The sequence below is a fragment of the Haplochromis burtoni genome, unplaced genomic scaffold, assembly GCF_018398535.1.
Source record: "Haplochromis burtoni strain Fernald_Lab_line unplaced genomic scaffold, NCSU_Asbu1 Contig_70, whole genome shotgun sequence".
Lineage (NCBI taxonomy): Eukaryota > Metazoa > Chordata > Actinopteri > Cichliformes > Cichlidae > Haplochromis > Haplochromis burtoni.
Genome location: NW_024582431.1, coordinates 99,616 through 119,997, shown reverse-complemented (window position 1 = coordinate 119,997; position 20,382 = coordinate 99,616). Strand labels below are relative to the sequence as shown.

The following is a 20,382-nucleotide window of genomic DNA, read 5'->3' as shown; positions in this document are numbered from 1 at the left end:
GTTTTGTTTTGTTTAATCAGTCACCTGATCTTAACCCAGTAGAGGAGTTTTTCAGTTAACAACGGGGAACTGTACGAAAACAATTTCCTAAACAATGAATGAATTAAAGTTGAGACTTGTTATTTATTTATCGTTTTTTTTTTTTGTTTTTTTTTAAGCTAAGTTAACTAATGTTTAATGTTAACAAAAGAAATAATGTGTCATTCAAGTCTCTCCCAGACTAAACTAGCAGCATTCAGTTATTTAGTGTTTCATTTGATTGTTATTAACTGCTCCACTTGCCACGGTCTTGCTGACACTTTTATATCATCTTCCTCTTTTTTTCCTTCTTTCTTTGCACATTTGCAGAAGGATACTCCTCCTTCATTTTTGCTGAATAGCTTTGCAAAATTGCAAAACCTTAACTTAAGCTTCCTCTGTTATTTCTATTACATTCTGCCTGTGTGTTGGGATTTAAAGCAACAGTCTAAATTCCACAGCTGCTATTTAATCTTCATCAACTGCTGTACAGTAAATGTGTGGTCAAGGACTGACTGAAGCTCTTTAAACCAGGTGAGTTTTACTTTGTCATGACCTCATTTTGTGTGTAACAAAATCAGCAGTAGCCTTATGCTACTTGGAAGCTGTAAGTTTCGTCCTTCACTGGTCAACCCATCTTTCATTTCTCATTTTCACTCAGAATGAGGCCCTGTTAGTAAGTGGAGGGCTCTCACTTCTCGGTATAAGGATCCAGTCAGTATGACTGAATTATTGCTTAATGGGGACACATGGCTCCCCTTCTCCAGTATTTATCCAAGCCCCCAGTATCCATCAGTGCATTTTGTTTAACTGTTTTACTTTCACTAATAATCAACAAAAACCCATTTCCACATCTACTGGAGCCCCCCCCCCAAAAAAAACAAAAAAAAAACAACAACACAAAATCATCCTTTAATTAGATGTTTTGGTATGAAAGCTATTCTGATAAATCATAACAGTCAAAACTCTGACAGTCTGAATAATTTCTGCTTTAAAGGTCACAAAGAGTTATTATTATTATTATTGTTATTATTATTATTATTACTCACAAAATTACTTTCAATATAAAATTGAAATGTATGGAAAGATTGTCCAAGAGCGCAGATGGTGGTAAAATGTACAAATATAATTGTTTGTTTTTTTTAAACCCTAATAAAAAATATGTTTATTATGTTCTTGTTTTACAAAGGAGTATTCTTAATTTAAAAAAAAAAAAAAAAAAAAAAAAGAGCGTGACTGATCAGTCTCTCTGCGATCGACTGGTTTGGACACCTGCCGTTGACCATTTTCTGTTATCAATTATCAGGCCTGGATTAAACGAGGAAGCAGACGCTCTCGCAGCTGAACAGAGCTAGCAAAGCAAAGGTAGCAGGTCCAAAAAAGCAAAATAGCGGTTTTACTCCCTATGCCGACACGCTGACAGTTTCAGAAATCGCCTCGTTGTTCCAGGTTTGTGGCCATGCAGGAGGACAACCGGAGCCATGTTGACTGAGCTGCTTGAATTTGGAGGCTCTTTCTTCCTCCAGGCTGAAGATGATGGTATCGGTGGGACTCGCTAGTTTCGCCTGAGCTCCTTTCAGCACCGCCGCCGCCTCATAAGTTGGTTGTTGTTGGAAACCGAGCTCGAGGTAAATGATCTCCTTCGTATTTAGTAGCTAGTGTTAGCAAGGCTGACATGCCGGTGCCGTGCTGCTATTGTACAGCACAGCGCTCTCCCACCGGCACAGGACTTGAGTTAACTTTCCGGTTTGACCGCATCTCGCAGGCCACAGCAGTTAGCCCGGATTTCCCTCCTTATGGTCACGATAAAGAAATCTATTTTAATAGATTAATCAGAAATAAGTAGTCCTCATGAAAGCTACCAACATATCGTAACACTTGGAAGGAATCCACCTGAACGCTAGGTTTGTTCATTCATCAACTCGTATAAAGGAGTTGAGACTGTAAGCGTGGGTTATGGGAGATCCTCCATATAACTAAAGCGCACAAAGATAGGTTAGTGGAGAAATTCGCTCTTTCCAATAACGCTTGGATGATGGGTTTCTCTCACAGGACCTCAGGAATAGACCCCGGAAAAGCCAACAAAAGCGTCTCTGAAAACGTGGTTGGTCATAACGAGGCAGACTGTCTACAAATTGAACAAATCAAGCACTGGTGTTAATCTCACTAAAGCAGTTAATTTTCTCAAGGGGGTCACAGAAGAAACAGGGACTGCTGTGGAGGGTTACACTAATACGCTTATTGAGAGGTACAATTAATATTGAGCAAAACTGAGTTCAGCTTGATGAACTCAACAAAGAGTAAAAATCTCTCCAAGTATCAGAATTTTTGTTCATTCAAAACACCAAATAAGAGTAGTATTAATGAAAGGAAGCATTTTAGTGTGTTTCAGGTTTGCAATGACTTCTGAGATTATGTTTTGTGGACAGATGACAAAGAAGTCCATTTTTCTATTTAAAACACACAACTCTGTATTTGTGAATTTTAGAACAGTACTGTCTACCAGCTCTAAAACTGAAAGAGCGGTGGACGGATTGTGGTTTGGGGCTGCTTTGCTATCTCAGGAGTAGAGTGCCACAACTACACAGTGACCAAAGTGCACAAGTAAATCAACAACACGATAGTTTAAAAAGAAGAAAATTCATGTTTTTGGAACAGTCATGTCAGAGTCCTAACCTTAACACAACTGCTTAAGGTTGATGTATGATGGAAAATGTTGAAAATCCTCTATAAAGGCTAAAAAGATCTGATGTAAGTTTTTGCTAAAAGAGATTCTAAGATATAGGAAACTCGAGGCCTGTTACTTTTCTCAGCTTGGACTTTTTGTAAGACGTTTTTTTTGTGTTATCAGTTTATGTTTGTCTTTATTTGTAAGAAGATGAAATTTCAGTAATTCAAAAGGGTTTACAAACTTTCTGTTGCTGAAGCTCTAGACAGTTGGTAATATTATCACAGCAGATGCATTTTTGCTTTCGAAGTTATTCAACACCTGAATCCTGCTTGTCGTCTGTCCCTCATTCTGTCCAGGGATGGCTTTGCACAGTACTGGATCATTCCAAGACCCCTCACAGGGCACAGGGGATCGGGGGGAGCTGGTGCACACATTGTCTAAAGAAGCCCCTGGGTCTCCAGATGCCTCTGAGTTGGGAAGCCCTCGCAGTACACCAAACTTTGACCTCCTCAACATGGTTTTGTCCTATAAGAGGATGGCTCTATATCTAGAACCGGTTACAGATACAGTGGAGCTCATTCGCTTCCTGCTCGGGTGTGTATTTGTGCTTTCTGTACCCTGTATGAACATCACATAACTGCTTTTTCATAGTAATCACAGAGCTACATATTTATATTGCAGTATTCATTATGATCTTTTTTTTTAATCTCTCAGGTGGAAGATGCCACTGTGTTCTCTGCTTGTTTGTATTTTCCTCAATGTCTTCTTCTGCACAGTTAATGAAGGTAGGAGGAACCATTACACAGCCTTATTCAGCCTTATTGTTGCCTTTTGAATAATTTACTATGTTGTTTTTTCTGTCTCCCTCTTCTGACATCAGTTGGTTGGTTCGCTGTGAGTTTAGCAGCAGTATCTTTGCCGGCTGCCCTGGGTTACCTGCAGGACAGGTGTAGGGGCAGAGCCTCAGACGATGAGCTTCAGAAGCGTCGCTTTCATGCTGTGTATCGCAGAGACTTGCAGATCATTCATCTCACCAAACAGGAGGCCATGTTGGAAGTCAAAGACCTGTAAGGCAAATTATGCATTTAACGACTTAAACTATTAGCATGTAGCGTCCAGATCTAAAAAATGAAGTCAGTGTGGAGCTGCTTTAAACCTGCTTTCATTTAAAAGGCCAGCAGAGACAACCTGTGGTTGTCAAAAACAAAGTCCAGAGCCCTCAGCTCACTTGATCCATGCCCATAGTATACTTGTTACTAGTATGTTTAGAGTCTGAGACACTTCTTTCAGGTTTTACTGAATCCAACATTATGTTCATTTGGTAAATTATGGTCCCCCGTAATGTGCAGAAAGAAGTTAAGCAGAGTATGCTTTCAATGTTTGATGCACTCTATACTTATAAACTCTGGTTTCAAAAAGCTAAGGTCCCGATTGGAAGGTTTAGAGACCTTTAGGTGACCCCCTGGCAACCACTGGTCGCTAGGGGGGAAAAAAAAGTATATTCCCTTGCTGATTTGTGAGCAATTGCTTGAGGTTGCTGGCAGTCACTAGGTGAAATTGGTTGTAGAGAGGTTTACAGCGATGCATCAAAAACTTCTTTTCAATTGCTTTGGTTATTAGCAGGTTGCCATGGTTGCCTGTAGTTGACATGGAAGATGTCAGCAAACACTTGGCTCGTGTTTGGAGGAAAAACCTTTGAGGAAATGCTTAGTTGTCCTGTAGAGTTGTTAACTTTACATTTATAAAATGTAATGCATCCCACAATTGTTGATCGGAGTGAAACTGTCATTATTTCCAAACTATTATAAACTTGAATGTGTCTCTCATCACACAGTATTGACTTAGAGTCCTACCTGCTACCGGCATATTTATTGTTTCATACAATTTTAAAATATCCAATTTAAAGATTAAGTTTCAGGCAAACACTGATAAAGAAGATGGAGGAAGTCAGTTTCTTCTTCCTTTTTTATTTTTATTTTTTAAGCAGTTTATAAACTGTAGCTATCGGTGCATTTCTGAGTATTTGTTCATGGTATGTATTTGCAAATCGATTGAAATGTATTTGTTCACCCTTTATTTGTGGGTCTCATTTGCCTTCACCAGGTTGAAGCAGCTGGATGACATGCTGTCCTCTGCCTGTCAGTCAGCAGAAGCTGCTTATAAAGTCTTGTACTGGGATAATCACACCAAGTCATCAAGGTCTGCATCTGTGGTCTCTCTCTTTTACACACATGCACATTCTTTTTGCTTATAGCTGAGTCATTATTGCTCAACAGCCGGCGCTCATGATAACATCAGTTCAGCTCATGCATGCGAATGAAATGTATATGTTTTAACAAGCTCTACTGTACTGATCTCTTCTGTTGTTGCCGATAGTAACAAGATATTCAGATGTGTGTCAGTAGTCACGGTTTAAAATGTCAAATGTGAACTTAACAAAGAATTCTGTTGCTGATCAATCGCTCACATAGTTTTAATGTGACTTCTCAAAATGTTCCACCTCCAGGTTCTATGGAGGGATATTAATCGTGGTGTGTCTACTCTATGTTGCTCCGGTGGCCTGGGTGCTAGCTGGACTCAACAGTGTCATGTTTCTGTGGAACAGAGACTTCTGCAGAGGTTAGTTTGGAAAAGGCTGAAAAATAAATCTAACACTGAAGCGTTAAAAACTGCAGATCTTCAAACGGCCTCTAGAGCCTGGCTCTAAAAACAGTAATAAAATACAATAGTAGTACATGGTCATTCCATACAATACATTCTCATTTAATTATGGTTAAAAAGTAAAATGGTGACTGAATTTGAGACTTTAAAAAGGGTAGTCCACAATCCAGTGAACGACCTTTAGGTGGCTACATCCATCTTTATAAATGCAGTCGATGGTCTGTTAATCTGTTCCAGTTTTATTGGAGCTTAAGAAACTGTTCCACATGAGCAAGACACAGACTTCAGAAGGGGCGTGTGAAGAACAAGAACAAGGCAATTTATTGGAGAGGACCCCCACACCGACCAGTCTAGAGGTGAGAGACAGAAGCACGGAGGACAAACGTTTATACGGTCTGATATGACTTACACTGAAGGATTATTTGCTGTGATTTATATTAAAACCAAATACAGCTGAAAGCTTCTTACATTGAGAGCATGGGATAAACAGTCCATCCATCATTTTCCTTTCATGCCCTCTGTGTCTTTCTGTGTTAGGATTTTTACTCCAGCAAAGTCACAGACTGGGGATCACATTGATCTGTGGAATTCCAGAGTGAAAACTTCACCTGTTACATTCATGTGTGATCCCGATTTCAGATCTCTTGACCATACCACAGTTTAACAGCTGTCCTGGGTGCTCACTCTGGGATCAGCTGTGTTTCAGGAGTTAAGTAAACAAGTGCTCAGATGTTGTTTTGTGTTTTGTCACAACAGGATCTGTCCCCTGGCAGTGTAGAAGAAGCTGAGGAAGCTGAGCCTGATGATGAATTTAAAGATGCCATTGAGGTAAATGGAACACTTACACTTTAGGATGTTCTTTTAAATTACATTTGTATGTTACTTCTATGCAGTTGTAATTCTCAGATGTCTGCAGTATTATAACTTCTTCCTTATAATGTCTAATGTGATGTCCAATTTCATAAATCTTTCTAGTTTAAGTAATCATAAAATCCGTTTCTGTAGTATTTTAAGTTGTTTTCTTGCCAAAGTTATACTAGAAAAAATGGTTACTGCCATTTATTGTCTGGCCAAGTTGGAAGCAGTGAATTTAGCTGATTTGACCCAGATTTACACTCATAGGTGGAGCAAAAAGGCCAAGTGTGTTCCACTTGGTTCACCCTGACAGCAACAGAAATGGTGTAAAGAATGGGAGAAGTTTTATCTTTCATTCCTTTCTTCTTTTGCTGAGATAATTAATTTCTACTGAAATCTTCAGTAAACTGGAGTCATTCATTAGCTTAACTTTTCATGTAATATATAGATGTAGGGGGAAACAAATTTGGATGGTGAATTCTATAAATTTTTGTCTTGCAAAATAATAAAAAAAATTAAGAAGTTCAGTTTGAGCTTGCCGGTAACTGTTAGGGAGAAGGAAGCCTTTGTTGCTGACATACCTCCTGTCATTATTTGGTTTTTATTTCCCTCTGCTATCCTCCTAACTCAGGAAAATTCAGTTTCAACACAGGTAAGTGTTCTCTCCTTTGTTGAGAGGAGGCTAGTTCATCATGGCTTTTTCTTTAGTTCTTGCTTTGCTTTTTGAAGCGCAGTTTTAGGTGTGGTCACGGATAGTAACACTGAATATTAGTACTTTTAGGTAACGTTTTTCTCATCTCTTGTTTTGTTGCCTGACAAGGAAACCCCATTGGTTTTGGTGGTAAGTAATTTCACTGTGCATCCCTACTGCCAGTCCATCCATCCATCCATTCACCTTGGCAGGAGTTGTGTGGCAGCAATAATGCTATAAATAACATGCCCATAATTGTTGCCTCCAATGTAATGTGTAATGACACAGGATATTTTTCTCATTATTATTCAGCATGATCAGCATCATGCTTTACACAACAAACAAATCTTTACTATATTAAATCCCCAGACTGAACTAATTCTATCAACAGAATGTGAATAATTGCCTGTGACTTTCTGTCCAAAATATTTTAAGAGAAATCAGCTGAACACTAGCTCCAGGGTGTTCTTTTGTGTAACACCAGTCTGCACGACAAGACTCAGTCAAGAATGAGTAGCGATGAACCTTTATTTTAAAAACACATATTGTTATTCATAATAGGGGAAATGGGGTTAGAGCTAAAAAGACATGTCTTTTAAAAAGTTTAAAGAACAGAAGCAAAGACCCAAAAACGTTTCAGGACTGGTAAAATGCTGCCCCCTTGTGGTGAGGGATTTAGTTAAACACCAAAAGTGCGTTTAAAATCTATTAGCTCTTGTGACATAAAACTTTAAATAAAAAAATATGTTGTCAAATTTAGTGGCCAATATTAGTCAACAAGGTCCATTACACCTGATTTATCTGTACATGAATTTGTTCATCAAATAAATGGATACACTTATTTGCTAAAATCCTAAACTGTTCCATTAACTGCAGGGAAGAAAGAAGTTATCCTCCTCTCTCCAAGTCTTTATTTTTTGTTGAAGTTGGATATGTGTTATTCTTATTAAAGAATAGTTTTATATTCTTTAACAAGAAAAGCTTTTAACACATGACAACTAATCTCTTCATTCTGTTTGTCCTCTTACACTCTGTTCATTTGGTTCTGTGTCATTGCTGTCACTCAGTGTAGTGGATCACATTTGTAGTGGAGTAGGTTGTGCTAACCTTACTTGGAAGCCCTTGGTTCACAGACAGTTGGTACCTTTATCACGTCCTAGTTATATTGAATATTAAGAGTTAAGAGAGATTAACAACATTTAATTTCTTTAATTTCTGCTTTTGCTCTTATGGAGGTTGCGGTCCTCATGTTTGGCAGATAAATTAAGTACAGCAAGTGCGTGAATGCATGTTCTTTGAAATGTATTCTCCACCTTCATAATCATCCTAGTAGTCGTAGTTGTTGTGATCATTATGCTTAGCTTATTCATCAAACAGCTATTAGTCAGACTACCTGATTTATTTTTAATTCTAGTTTCTCCTCTGTTAATGTTTAATTTGTTTCCTGGCTTCTTTACACTTCAAAAGCTTAGACGTTATATAAAAAAAAAACTATTTGTTTTTTCTATGTATCTCACTCCTCTTCGTCTCCCTAAGGAGGATGATGATGGACCCCTTGGAGCTCCCGAGTATGACACTATCTCTGAAAATGGTCTTCTAAGCCGAAATGAACCAATACGCAGCAAAGTGTCTAAACTGACAGAGAAACTGCGTAAACGCTATCCCGCAACCGTCACAGGTCAGCGAATCCTCCACTGATTTCAACCCTCTTATTTATAGCTCGGTGATGACACGGTAGATTTTCTAAGACTTACAGCTCTATTCTTGGCTGTTTCTTTCTGTCTCCAAAGGCAACTGTTCGAGCTGCAATGCCGTCTTCTCAGTTCTGAAGAAAAGGGTGAGACTGAAACCTTGTGGCAAGAATTTGGGATATATTTAGGCATCACGTTGTCATCATGGTTAATTTTATCCTAATTTTCTGTTGGGATGATCTCTAACCCACTGTCTGTTTTTATTGCAGAGAAACTGCAGTAACTGTGGCAACAGCTTCTGCTCTCGATGCTGTTCCTTTAAGGTGCTGAAATCTGTTATGGGGGCAACAGGTGAGAAGCAGTATCGTTAAAATATTTGCATCATATCACACAATTCTGTTTCTGTTAGTTTTATTCATCTGTTCTTTGAGTTAAAGCTGCTGTCTTTTATTATTTCATCCTCAGCTCCAGAAGCACAGAGAGAGACAGTGTTTGTTTGTGCTGCCTGTAATTCCACTCTCATCAAACCACAGTGAGATGGCATGTTGGTTATATCTCCCAACGGTCAGCAAGTGTTCTCTCACTGTTTGGCCCTGAGCCCTATATTGGACCCTGACGTACATGCCTTTGTGTTCATGTTAAGGCTCTTCTGTCAAGAAACATCCCATGTGGAGCTCCTACACTCCTTTGCCTTTATCAGTTCCTCGTTAGCTTCTCTTGTTGCTTATGGGATTTCTACTATTCCTGTTGTTGGATTTTTCTTTTTTTGTGCTATCAGTGAAGGACTGGATCTTATCACTCAATGAGACTCAGCACAGTACACAGTGGCTCTAAAATCAAAGGACCTATTTACAGTCTTTCTGAGAAGGACCAATATATGCACAGTGATAACCACGACTCAGCTAGTAGTGATTGGTGGTTAAAATAAGTGAACAGGGTTACAGCGGTTTTGCTTTACAATCTTTGCCTCACAATAATGGTGATGGCTCGTGAATTTTGATATCTTAAGGACTGTTTGGCAGATTAATGACAATGTAATGCTGAAGGACCTTTCTGTAAGAACATAAGGCATCAAATCTGCCGTTCAGACTGATGAATATGATGTGGGACAATGCTTAAGTTGTGCTTAAGCTTGTTCAAAAGTACAAGATAATGCTGAAGGACCTTGACATCCATCTGTCACCAATATGATATGATGAATTGTGGGTTTGTCCGAGATTCTGAAGGAAAGTTTGAGTTCGGAGTCACACCGGGCCACAGCCACAGTAAGCCACCTCTGGCCCCAAGAGAATGTGCGTTCCCCGACTGTTTGTGAAGAGTTGCTGGAGGTTTCTGGCTCTTGTTAAGTAAAGTTGCAAAGAGAGCATTGCAAAAAAAGCTTGTGATTGCTTCTGTTGCGGGCAGATTGCTGCGGGCACTAGTAGTGTGCGAGGAAGATGCCAACTTGTTTGGAGACATTTATCATTTTAGTCTCTGAGCTGTAGTAAAAGTTGAAAAAGAACAGTGCAAACTGGAAAAAGAGAACATTTGCCTTCATAGTACAAGTTGTGCCTTACTGGAACAAACACATTTTAAAAGGGTCACCTTTCACTTTGAAGCCGAATGTTCTCCATCTTCGGTTTCTGTCACACCTTTACAGTTTTGCTGCTGTTGGCGAGTAGTTTGCGATTGTTTTCACTCCAGTCTCCTATCAACCAGTCATCTCACAGAGCTTTGACTGTTCATCATGTCTGAGTGAATAGGGCTTTAGCAGTCAATATCAGAGTGTCTGCCAGCACCTGCTTACCAACTGATTGGCACATGCACGACAGATAGTTTGCTCACATAAGATCATTTTTGAGCAAATGCTATCCTCTTAATCCTGGTCTGGAAAACTCACTGTGATTAGATTTGTCTTTTTCAGTTGATTTTCCTACCAGAGGAAGCGGATGCAGAAAAGCATAAAAAACTGAAAATGCAAAGCAAAGTCTCACACAGTGTGGTTTTGTTGAAGGCAGGGTCTGAGCCGTTTTCGAAGTTGAGCAGACCAGTTCACTCTTGTAATAATCTAATTGCTGCTGCATTTCAGTTGTCATGGTTTCCTACGTGGGCGTGTCAAACAAGCTTTATTGTATTACAGCAGCACGTCCAAAGGTCCTTTGAGTCCATGTTTTTCGTCTGACTGGATCGAGCCGACCCAACTGGATAAAAATAATTTGAGTGGACCGAAGAACCCACTAAAACTGTTACCAGAACTTCACACTCTTGCAAGCAGGACTTGACTTGAAGAACTCATGTGAGGCACTGAAACCCAATATGTGGATCCTGGTGGCAACATTGTTTTAATCATGTTTCAGACACAGATGATTGTAACTGTTTGCTTTGCTTTTACTGTAATCATATATAAGCTTACTGTAAATAGTTCTAATTGTTCTATGTATAATATATTTAATTTAAAACTCCTGAAAGTGCGAGTTATTATTTGACCGAATGATTAATTATGTATATACTGCCCAGGATTTTAAAGATTAAATTATGCCGTTATTAAAATAAACAATGTAAAGATTTACAGCTGTGGTCAGTTTACATACACTCATTGTGAGCTTGCATGTCATAGTAACTTTTGAATTTTCACAATTTCTTTGAACTGTTCTTATCCCTTTTCTGACACGTTTAATTTTATTTTGAATTTTCTCTAATCCACACAGGGTCAAAATTTTATGCAAGGGCTCAAATATATGCATACGCTCCGTTAAATGTTTCAATAAATGGTGCTGAAGGTTCTACAGTGTGGTGGCGAGGCCAAGGTCTGTTAATTTCTCAAGAGTGATTGTGAATGACTACAGCTGCTAGCTTCTCTTTGCTGCCATGGTGGAGTGACCAATACTGCAATTGGAAAGTGCAAGAACCTCAGTGAAGCCTTAAGTTAGAACTGCAGATTTACACAAACTGGAAAGGCCTCTTGGAGCGGTTTCTAAACAGCTGTATTCAAAGATCATCAGTTCAAACAAACTTAACAATTGGATGTGTCACTACTTTTCCAAGGTCTACAAGAGACCAAAATAGTCACCCTCAGGTGAGAGAAAATTGGTTAGAATTGCTGTTAACTGGAAACTGGTGGAACACCAGAGCCACTGTCCACAGTGAAGCAACTTCTACAATGGACTGAGAATGTACCAAAAGCCCTGCTCTAAAATTATAACTTTAAGCTCGACTGGAATTTTCACCTGCCCACAGTGACAAGCCAGATGCCTTCTGGAGAAAAGTAATATGATCAGATGAGACAAAGATTGAGGTATTTGCTTATTTATAAGGGGCATGTTTAAAGGAGCAGAAAGGTGAGGCTTTCATCCCAAAGAACACCATGCCACCTCTCAAGCACGCTTGTGGAAGCATCATTGTCTGTTTTGATGCTAATGGCATTGATGCATTGCACAAGATTGATGGAGTAATGAAGGAGAAGGACTACCTCCAAATTCTTCAACTTGACTTCACATCAACAGCTAAAGGGTTGAAAATTGTACACAGTCAAATATTCCAACAGGACAATGATCCCAATCAAAGCCCTGAACTCAACCTTACTGAAAATTTGTAGACTATGCTTAAAAGCCGAGTTGGTGCCAGAAAATCAACCAATTTAAATGATCTCTACCAATTCTGCCAAGAACTATCCAGCCAAGATTATGCCAGAAGAATAAAAGCACCTTCTCGAGGAGCAACTTGCTAAGAGACATTTAGCCAAATATAAATGTGGGTCTATGTGTATATTTGTGGCTACATGTATCACTTTGACCCTGTGCAGATGAGAGAAAATCAAAAATAAATTAGGACTTGTTTTTACAAGTTGTTGAAGATGTATGCTGTATGATTCCACTCTGGAAAAAAGAATAGTTCGGTCATTGAAATCAATTAAAAGCTCAAAATGAGCATGGCACTCGTGGCCATGATGAGTGTAACCACAGCAGCAATTAAAGTGACAGTTGTTAAGTATGTTCTTTTTGGCATGGGAATCATTTTATTAGCAACTAAAAGGCATTGTAATTTCAAAGCACAGTTGTACCACACTTTAAAAAAAGCATCAGAAATTATTTTGCTTTTTTTTTTTTTTCAAAACAGCTTCATTTGATTGATTTATTCCATTTAGAAATAAAAGTTTGAATTCCTTCATTTAAAATTTGGTGTTTAACTTTTAACTAATTTATTCAAGTATCAACATTTTCAGTGATATGCTGGTGATAGATCCTCAAAGTTGGTTTTACAAATATTTGTCTGAACTAGTGGATTAAATTATGATGTGTAAAGTGAAATGAGTCACTCCCACTGATAAACTCATAATGTTTATGCCAGAGGAAGGTTAAACAAGAAAGCTCTACTGTAAAGGGTGCAGATATGGGAAAGAAAATACAAATAACGACACTTCAAGTAAGACCTTGAAGTGACATTTGAAGTTTTAAAAAACTAATTGCCATTTAGACTCATTTCTATTGTTTTTAAATGAGAGAAAAATTAGTTGTTAAATCACAAAATGGAGCTGTAATAAATTTTATTTGAAAATTTAGGATGAATGATGCTGCTTTCTTTAACATATAGCTTATAGTATAGGCTACTACTAATAATCAAGACTGCAATCTGTTTCAAACAAGCTCTCATTACCTGAACATAAAACCAAAAAGCTCTTGTCACAGAAATTTATGTTTTAGATATAGTTTTGTAAGGAAAAACTTATTTCATGAAGCCTTTTTAACACCTATTATGAAATTTACATGGAGATTTTGTAAAAAAATAAATAAAATAAAAGCAAACACCTAATTATCAATAAATGCAGTTCCTCTAATAGCCTCTTGAGGTTGCTTCCAAAGGCAAAAGCAGGCTAGAAAAGACCAAACCCAGCAATCAAAACAACATGTTTACAGTTTGTTTGAGTTTTTTTTAATTCACCTTTTTGGATTGTGTTAAGCTTTAAAGTAGTTTTGACCTTCCAGAAATATGGTGGTGGCCACAATTCTAACTCTAAGGGTTCTGGATGTGGAGATGGTTGCCAGATGTCCTCTAAACTTGTATGATTGCTGTCTTATTGATTTGACTCTATATTATCATATGTCCAAAATGGCAGACAAGTTAATGTCACTTGGTTAACAGTCACATGGCTTCAAAACCTCAATTGCGCTCCAAATAGTGGATGAGGCCCTGCAGCATCCTATGTCAGAACACCTGTCAATCAATGCAGCCACGCCCCTGATTCAATTATCAGGTGAATGAGTTATAAAAACTTTGAACTGCTGTGAGGAGGGACACTATTGCCTCTATTTGGGGGGGTCAATCCCAATGCTGGTATAAGTATCGCAATACTAGCGCAATAGTATTGATATTTCTAATTCTATCCTCCAACTTCAGTATTTAGACCTCAAACATACACTGTGAAAAATGTCTGAACCTTTTTGTGTTAAATGTACATGTACAAGCTGACCCAAAGTGTATCAAAGACAGGCACATTGACATTCCAGGTCTCCAAAAAAGAAACCTAACCTCTTAAACCCTTAAACATATCAGTATCGGTATTAGTATCGGCAATATTTAGTTCATATCTGATCGATACCAAAATGTGCAGCATGGCAGATAACTAGCTGACTCCCTTTCAGAGACCGCCTCAAGTGGCCACCAGAGGAACTGCAGTTTTTGACACTTCCACATTCTCCGCTCCGGCTGCATTTTTCAGGTTTGGAGGTCGTCTCCCCCACCCCGACGTCCTGCAAAGTCAAGTTGAGACTGAAGAAAAAGCCGAACACTCTACTACATTAAGCCCCGCCCCCTCAGGATTACAAGCCTCTCCTCCTCTCCCCACCCTCCCCCCTTCCGTGTCCCACTAAGCGGTTTCAGAGCGTGAAGGGACTCGTCCCTACAGCCACGGATGCACGGTGCAACATGGCGACAGAGGTAAGACACTCGCTCGGTTTAATTTCCAGCTCGGGTCCGGTTACCGGCACGAACAGTGGCATGAAGGTTTAAACGAAACAGGCGCGGCTCCAGTTAACACGGACGTTGAGGGCATGGAGGCTGCACACGGTTAACCTGCGCGGATCACTTGTATCTGGAGTGACCACTGTGTCCTACATTATCACGCCAGTTTCGCCAGAGGATTTGGTCGTTTTCATTTCTGTCTTTTTTTTTTCTTTTTCTTTTTTACCACATAAACGCGTTCTAGTATTTTGTTTAAAGAGAAAAAAAGGGAGGGAGGCATTTTTGAAAGTCAGCTGAGCTATAAGAAAAAAGGATCAGTGCAGCCCCCTCCGTCCCTGCCATGTTAAGCTGTTTTGGTGAAAGCAGATCTGTTTTTGTGTATTGAGAAGCCACGTTAATCCGGTGACAAGCAACTGTGTTTGACTACACACACATACCCACTCACACACACACGGAGGACAGCCGTTCAGCACCATGGACAGAAGCCACTCCACCCCGACCTTCCTCCGTGCTTCGCCTGACTCCCTTTTCCTCCATCTGTGCTGTCATGTAACCAAAAATAATGGTGACGCACAAAACTGATTATATCAAGCATAAACAAGCTTGTATGTAATACTTGTTTGGCCTCTATAAGTCTGGTCTGCTTCAGCTTGTTCCGTGTAATCGATCTGTGTTTAGCCGTAGTGAAATGTTGTCCCGTCTCCCTGCTTTCCTGAAAGACCAAGAGAAAGTGTGTGTGTGTGTGTGTGTGTGTGTGTGTGTGTGTGTGTGTGTGTGTGTGTGTGTGTGTAAAAGATCGTATGTCTGATGCTGGGCTTTGCTCCAGCAGTCAACAAGGCAGAAAAGCGTGCAGACACTGAGCCAACGAGTGATCGATCACATCTACTCCATCACCCTGTTCCTCTAAATCAGCTGCTGTTTGTACACATTACAGGTGAACAGGTGCTGAGGGATGCACATAGAGGGATACATAGCTCTCTTTTGGGACTCATTAAAGAGATACTATATTAACCCTTACTGTATTACTCTCTCTGTGTGTTATTTGATTCCCACAGTTTCATAACTTGCAGGAGTTGAGGCACAGTGCATCTCTGGCCAACAAAGTATTCATTCAGAGAGACTACAGTGAAGGAACCACCTGCAAGTTTCAGACCAAGTTCCCCTCTGAGTTGGAGAGCAGGGTAAGGAAACTGGAGGAGTTACAGTGTAATGTGATTTAATTCTAGGTTTTATATTGTGTTTTAATAGGTGCAGATCATACAAGCATTTAGATCTTTGTTAGCATCATGGTCTGAAAAGAAAAAGTCTGTTAATAGGCATTATCATGACATTCATATGCTTGATAATAGATGCAAAATAATATAAATAATATAATAAATATAAATGCATATACAGTAACAAAGTTTCATTTCAGTACAGAGTAAAGCAAAACACATGCTGGATCACAAATCACTCCACATTCTCTGTTGTTCACTGGTTTCAGCGTATTTGAATGCTTCTTCCCACTTCTTTTTAAACATGTTATTTATTGAGGATCATGTTCCCTATTTTTGGCATCATTTTAACACGTATAGAATAAAGCCTTATGTCATCATGTCATATGTGTGTAGAGTTCATTTGGGGTGGACAAAAAGTGAATCTTTCAGCATCAGACACTTAATTCCCTTTATTTTATTGATTTTTAATGTAGCAATATAAGGGTTTCATGACTCAGATCGGTTCTTTCACATGTAGATAAAGCAAACAAAATTCCTGATTGCTAGCTAAAATTTTTATGCTGTGTAGAATGATATACGCACAAAGCTCTGTGATTTGGTCAGTCATTACCTCGCTAGCTTTTATCACTGTGGAGTAAAAAGTATGAGGTGTAAGTCGTCCATTAAGAGGGTTGCTGACCCACTATTGATTATGTGCCTCATCACATGAGCCAAGGTGGGAAAAAGGGTGTGGGTCACCATAACCAGAGGTTTGGGTGAAACCATTGTGAGACCTTGCCTCACCCTATTATATGACCTATTGAGACCAACTGACGCATGATGTGAGTGGGCATTAAGGCATCTGGGCAGGGATTTCAAAACTGCACTGTAGGTGGCAGACAGTTGGTGTTGTAAGCCACACCCTCTGTTCAGAGTGGACATAGATGGCCTCTTAGACTCGTCTTTCAAGACGAGTGACCTTTGTCCTTTAGATGCAGATGTACAGCTGAGTCTTGTCCTGTCAAGGTGGCTCTTTTATGTTGTGCCAAGTGTTTATGGAGTGGCTGCTTGGTTTCTCCAATGGAGCCCTCCTCGCTGCACTGTACAGCATACACTACATTGTTTAGTTTGTGTTTGGAGGTTTTTTCCTTGGGATGAACCAGCTTTTGTCTAAATGTGTGTGGCTGTGTCTGAACTACACTGGAATGTCCTGCTTTTCTTTGATAAACTGGCTACATAAGATATGACGTTTGTCCTTCTGATTCTCCCTAGTTGGTGTCTGACCTTATTTTCTGTGCATCCGTGCTGATTTGATGAAAGCTCAATTGGGAAACCCACATGTTTTAAGAGCTTTATTTACATGTGTGTGTTCCCTTTCTTTTCCTTCTGGCTTAAAGGGAACAGTTTCTGTGTTGTAGGGTGGGAGTCAAACAGTAGGTACTGGTCTGTGTGTGTAGTCTTCCAGAAATGACAAACTGTTATACTTTGTATCTTTCCTGGTCCGGCAGCCTCGCCTCTGTCAGTGCGCCCCAGGGCAGCTGTGGCTACAATGTAGCTTGCTATCGCCAGTGTGTGAATGTGTGTGTGAATGGGTGAATGACTGAATGTAGCGTAAAGTGCTTTGGGGTCCTATGGACTAGAAAAGCGCTATACAAATGCAGGCCATGCAGGCCATAAACTTTATCATTCTATCCATTGAGTCGATGTGAACAGTGAAGGCTTCTACTTCTTGGGTTTTGATTTCAGAGTTTAGATGTGATGATGTGTGTTCCCCACAAGGGAGCTAGGATGGTTGCAAGGCGCTTGGAAATTTTGTAGGTGGTTGAGTTGATACTGCGTGGGACTCCTTTGTGGATCTTTGGAAGTCCATATATACAGGGTATAGCATTTCCTGGGTACAGGAAGTGCAGTCAGTGGCTTCATCCATTTCAAGTTGTTGTAGGCAACTGATGACTTTCTTTTCATAGTTGCTTGTGGGGTCTCATCTTAAAGCTTCATAGGTATTGTTGTAAATGTGGAGGAATAAACACAGCTGGTCACTGGGTCATAGCTGGAGTCCCAGGTCTCATCAGCACTGACGATTCTTGAAATGAAGGTCAGTTTCACACGTTAGCTGATGTTTGAGGTTTGTGCTGAAATCTCGCAAGTGCATGGGCAATAAAACACTTGCAGCGTCTTCCATGGAAGTGACTTCAAAGGGGAAATTAAAATCATGCAATATTTTTTCCCTTCTGCAGCTCAGTAAGTTACTTTATTAAACATAGTATTTGCTGTTGCTACTCACTGTCCCCATTTCTGCTCGTTTGTATGTCTCCAGATCGAGCGAACACTGTTTGAGGACACTGTGAAGACGCTGAATAACTATTATGCAGAGGCGGAAAAGATTGGAGGACAGTCCTACTTGGAAGGGTGTCTGGCCTGTGCTACAGCATATCTCATTTTCCTCTGCATGGAGACACGTTATGAGAAGGTCAGAATCGAATACGTTTTGATGGTCTGGGACAAATTAACATGTAGTTTGGATTTTATATTGCTTCTCATTTTTCCTCTTCTGTGTGTGTGTCAGGTGCTGAAGAAGATTGCCAAGTACATTCAGGAGCAGAATGAGAAGATTTATGCTCCCAGAGGTCTCCTTATCACAGATCCCATAGAAAGGGGAATGCGTGTTGTATCCTTATTCTGAATTTTGGGTGTATTGCAAAAAAAAGCAAAACAAAACCACATTTCTGTAAAATATTTGTGCAATTTATTATAAACCACAGATCAGTTTTGTTCCTTAACAACTTTTAACAGATAGAGATCTCCATCTATGAAGATCGGGGCTCCAGTGGCTCCAGCTCAGGGAGCAGCTCTGTGTCCGGCAGCACTGCTCGATGACTGGATGCTTCCTAAACCTGCGTCCACCTGATCACTCACAACCATGAAGGAAAACCTAGGATGTAATACGACTCCTCTTCCAACACCAACCACCCCCTCAGCTACGCTTACACAAAGTATTCACTAGTTTTTTTTCCCCCCATCATGTCCTTAACTTGTTCACAGTAGACACTTGAAACACGCACTTTAGTGGTTTATTACGAGAGAAATGTGCAGGTGCTGATGCACTTTTGCTAAGATGTAATGTCTCAATGAAAAGGATGAAAAGATGCAGCTAGTAATGCTTTGTGTGATCCCACCATTTCTCTCCTTCCTGTCTGATTTCAAGATAAAAGGGACGAAGTGCCTCATCTGCTGTCATTGTACCACGTAGGCCAGATCAACCTGGGCTGCACCCCAAACACTGGACCAAACACAAGACTAGACCCCAAATTCAGCACCTCTTCCAAATCGGCTCTAAATCATGCTGTCTGGCAGCAGATGAATGTCATTTAAGTCATCCATAATGTAGCAGATCCTCCATATTTCTGATGAAGCTTGTATTTCCTTTTTTAAAGTCATAGCCACAAATCCAAGTACTAACCTCTTGGTTTCACTGAGCGAGAGCAACTCTTCCTAAATTTAGATTATGCAAAGACTCGTTGTGCGTGAAGCGCAGCAGTAAGTAAAGAAGGGATGGGTCAGAAATGTCTTCCTAAATTATACCTGTAAGTGTTTATGAAAATACACCAACCCTTCCCTGCTTTATGAACAGACTTCCAAAGAAAAATAACTGCCAAAAAACAAACAAACTGGCTCACAAATGTGAATGTTTCTTTTATTTTGGTGACATTTTGTGCAAGAACAAGTTTTCATACTGCTTATTGTTTTAATACACATGGTAGAAATGACTGGCGTCAAATAAACAGTTTCATCACAGCCCCATCGAGCTCATTGTTCTTGTATTATCTGTATTATACAAATATATGAAATCAGTGTTACTCATATTAAGCATTTTAAATGATTACAAACATAATAAAAGGCTCAGTACTCAATCTGAGCTGCTTGTTGGACATAAACCAGAAACCAAGTTTCATGTAAACAAGCAAGTGCAACGCTATAAATACCTCCCAGGCATCCATATTTCCCTCCCTTTATCTGTTGTTGCCAATTTTTCTCTCTGCCTTAGAGTGTCATCATTTAGATTGGGTATAAAAATCTTTCTAGTTGAACCTGCCCCATTCGGACAACACTACCATCCTCGGCATCAAATCAAATGTGATGGAAGGAAGGACACAGGTTATCTAAGCAGGAATATAGAAGAGCAGCTGCTAAATGGAAGTTTGCAAATATCAAAAGCAGCGCTGGTTAACATTTCTGCATTAATACTCTCAGCATGGAAGGTGAAGAGGATTGCTCATAGCAACGCCTACGGATGACATACTGGTCGTGTAGTTCCTCTGAGCTCCACAGTTTTCAGTACTTGATCAAATTGTTAGTCTAAAATCCAAGTGCTTTGTTTCAGTGTCAAAGCTCTCACTGAGTTATCAATAATGCATTAAAGATACAGTAAGCAAACAGCCCAAATCAGTGATAATGTAGCTGCTGGATGTGTCACTTAAACTCAAAGGCAATGTTGTGTACACTTTGTTTGACATGTCAGTAAGCTTAGAGTTTATTACCAAAATATTTGGTTTAATTCTTTAGCTTGACAGTAACATGATCCGTAAATCAGTGTAAAAGACAACAATATTAAACATCATTAATCTTAAATTTACTGGACACGGACACCATTTCCAAAAAAAA

The 20,382-nt window shown here is 39.6% G+C and overlaps 2 protein-coding genes across 8 annotated transcripts; both read left to right on the top strand.

The window, feature by feature from the left end:
* The first annotated feature begins 410 nt into the window (after positions 1 to 410).
* On the top strand, positions 411 to 11,349 carry zfyve27 (zinc finger, FYVE domain containing 27). 7 transcript variants are annotated; one of them, XM_014330688.2, is made up of 16 exons: positions 412 to 552; positions 1,325 to 1,383; positions 1,468 to 1,646; positions 3,046 to 3,283; positions 3,404 to 3,474; positions 3,570 to 3,756; positions 4,793 to 4,888; positions 5,196 to 5,308; positions 5,588 to 5,706; positions 6,107 to 6,178; positions 6,837 to 6,857; positions 7,026 to 7,046; positions 8,433 to 8,574; positions 8,687 to 8,733; positions 8,857 to 8,938; positions 9,053 to 11,349. In XM_014330688.2, exons 4-16 carry the CDS (start codon positions 3,048 to 3,050, stop codon positions 9,121 to 9,123), a joined length of 1,278 nt encoding a protein of 425 aa, XP_014186174.1. In that variant the 5' UTR covers positions 412 to 552; positions 1,325 to 1,383; positions 1,468 to 1,646; positions 3,046 to 3,047; the 3' UTR covers positions 9,124 to 11,349. The 7 variants fall into 7 exon arrangements, with proteins under 7 accessions (XP_005951275.1, XP_014186174.1, XP_014186175.1 ...); XM_005951213.3 differs by having other exon boundaries at positions 411 to 552; positions 1,325 to 1,646; positions 8,436 to 8,574; XM_014330689.2 differs by having other exon boundaries at positions 1,325 to 1,646; positions 3,047 to 3,283.
* A 2,992-nt stretch (positions 11,350 to 14,341) lies between these two features.
* On the top strand, positions 14,342 to 19,531 carry golga7ba (golgin A7 family, member Ba). The gene is made up of 5 exons (XM_005951210.2): positions 14,342 to 14,500; positions 15,580 to 15,705; positions 18,038 to 18,190; positions 18,287 to 18,388; positions 18,514 to 19,531. Exons 1-5 carry the CDS (start codon positions 14,489 to 14,491, stop codon positions 18,595 to 18,597), a joined length of 477 nt encoding a protein of 158 aa, XP_005951272.1. The 5' UTR covers positions 14,342 to 14,488; the 3' UTR covers positions 18,598 to 19,531.
* Positions 19,532 to 20,382: the final 851 nt, after the last annotated feature.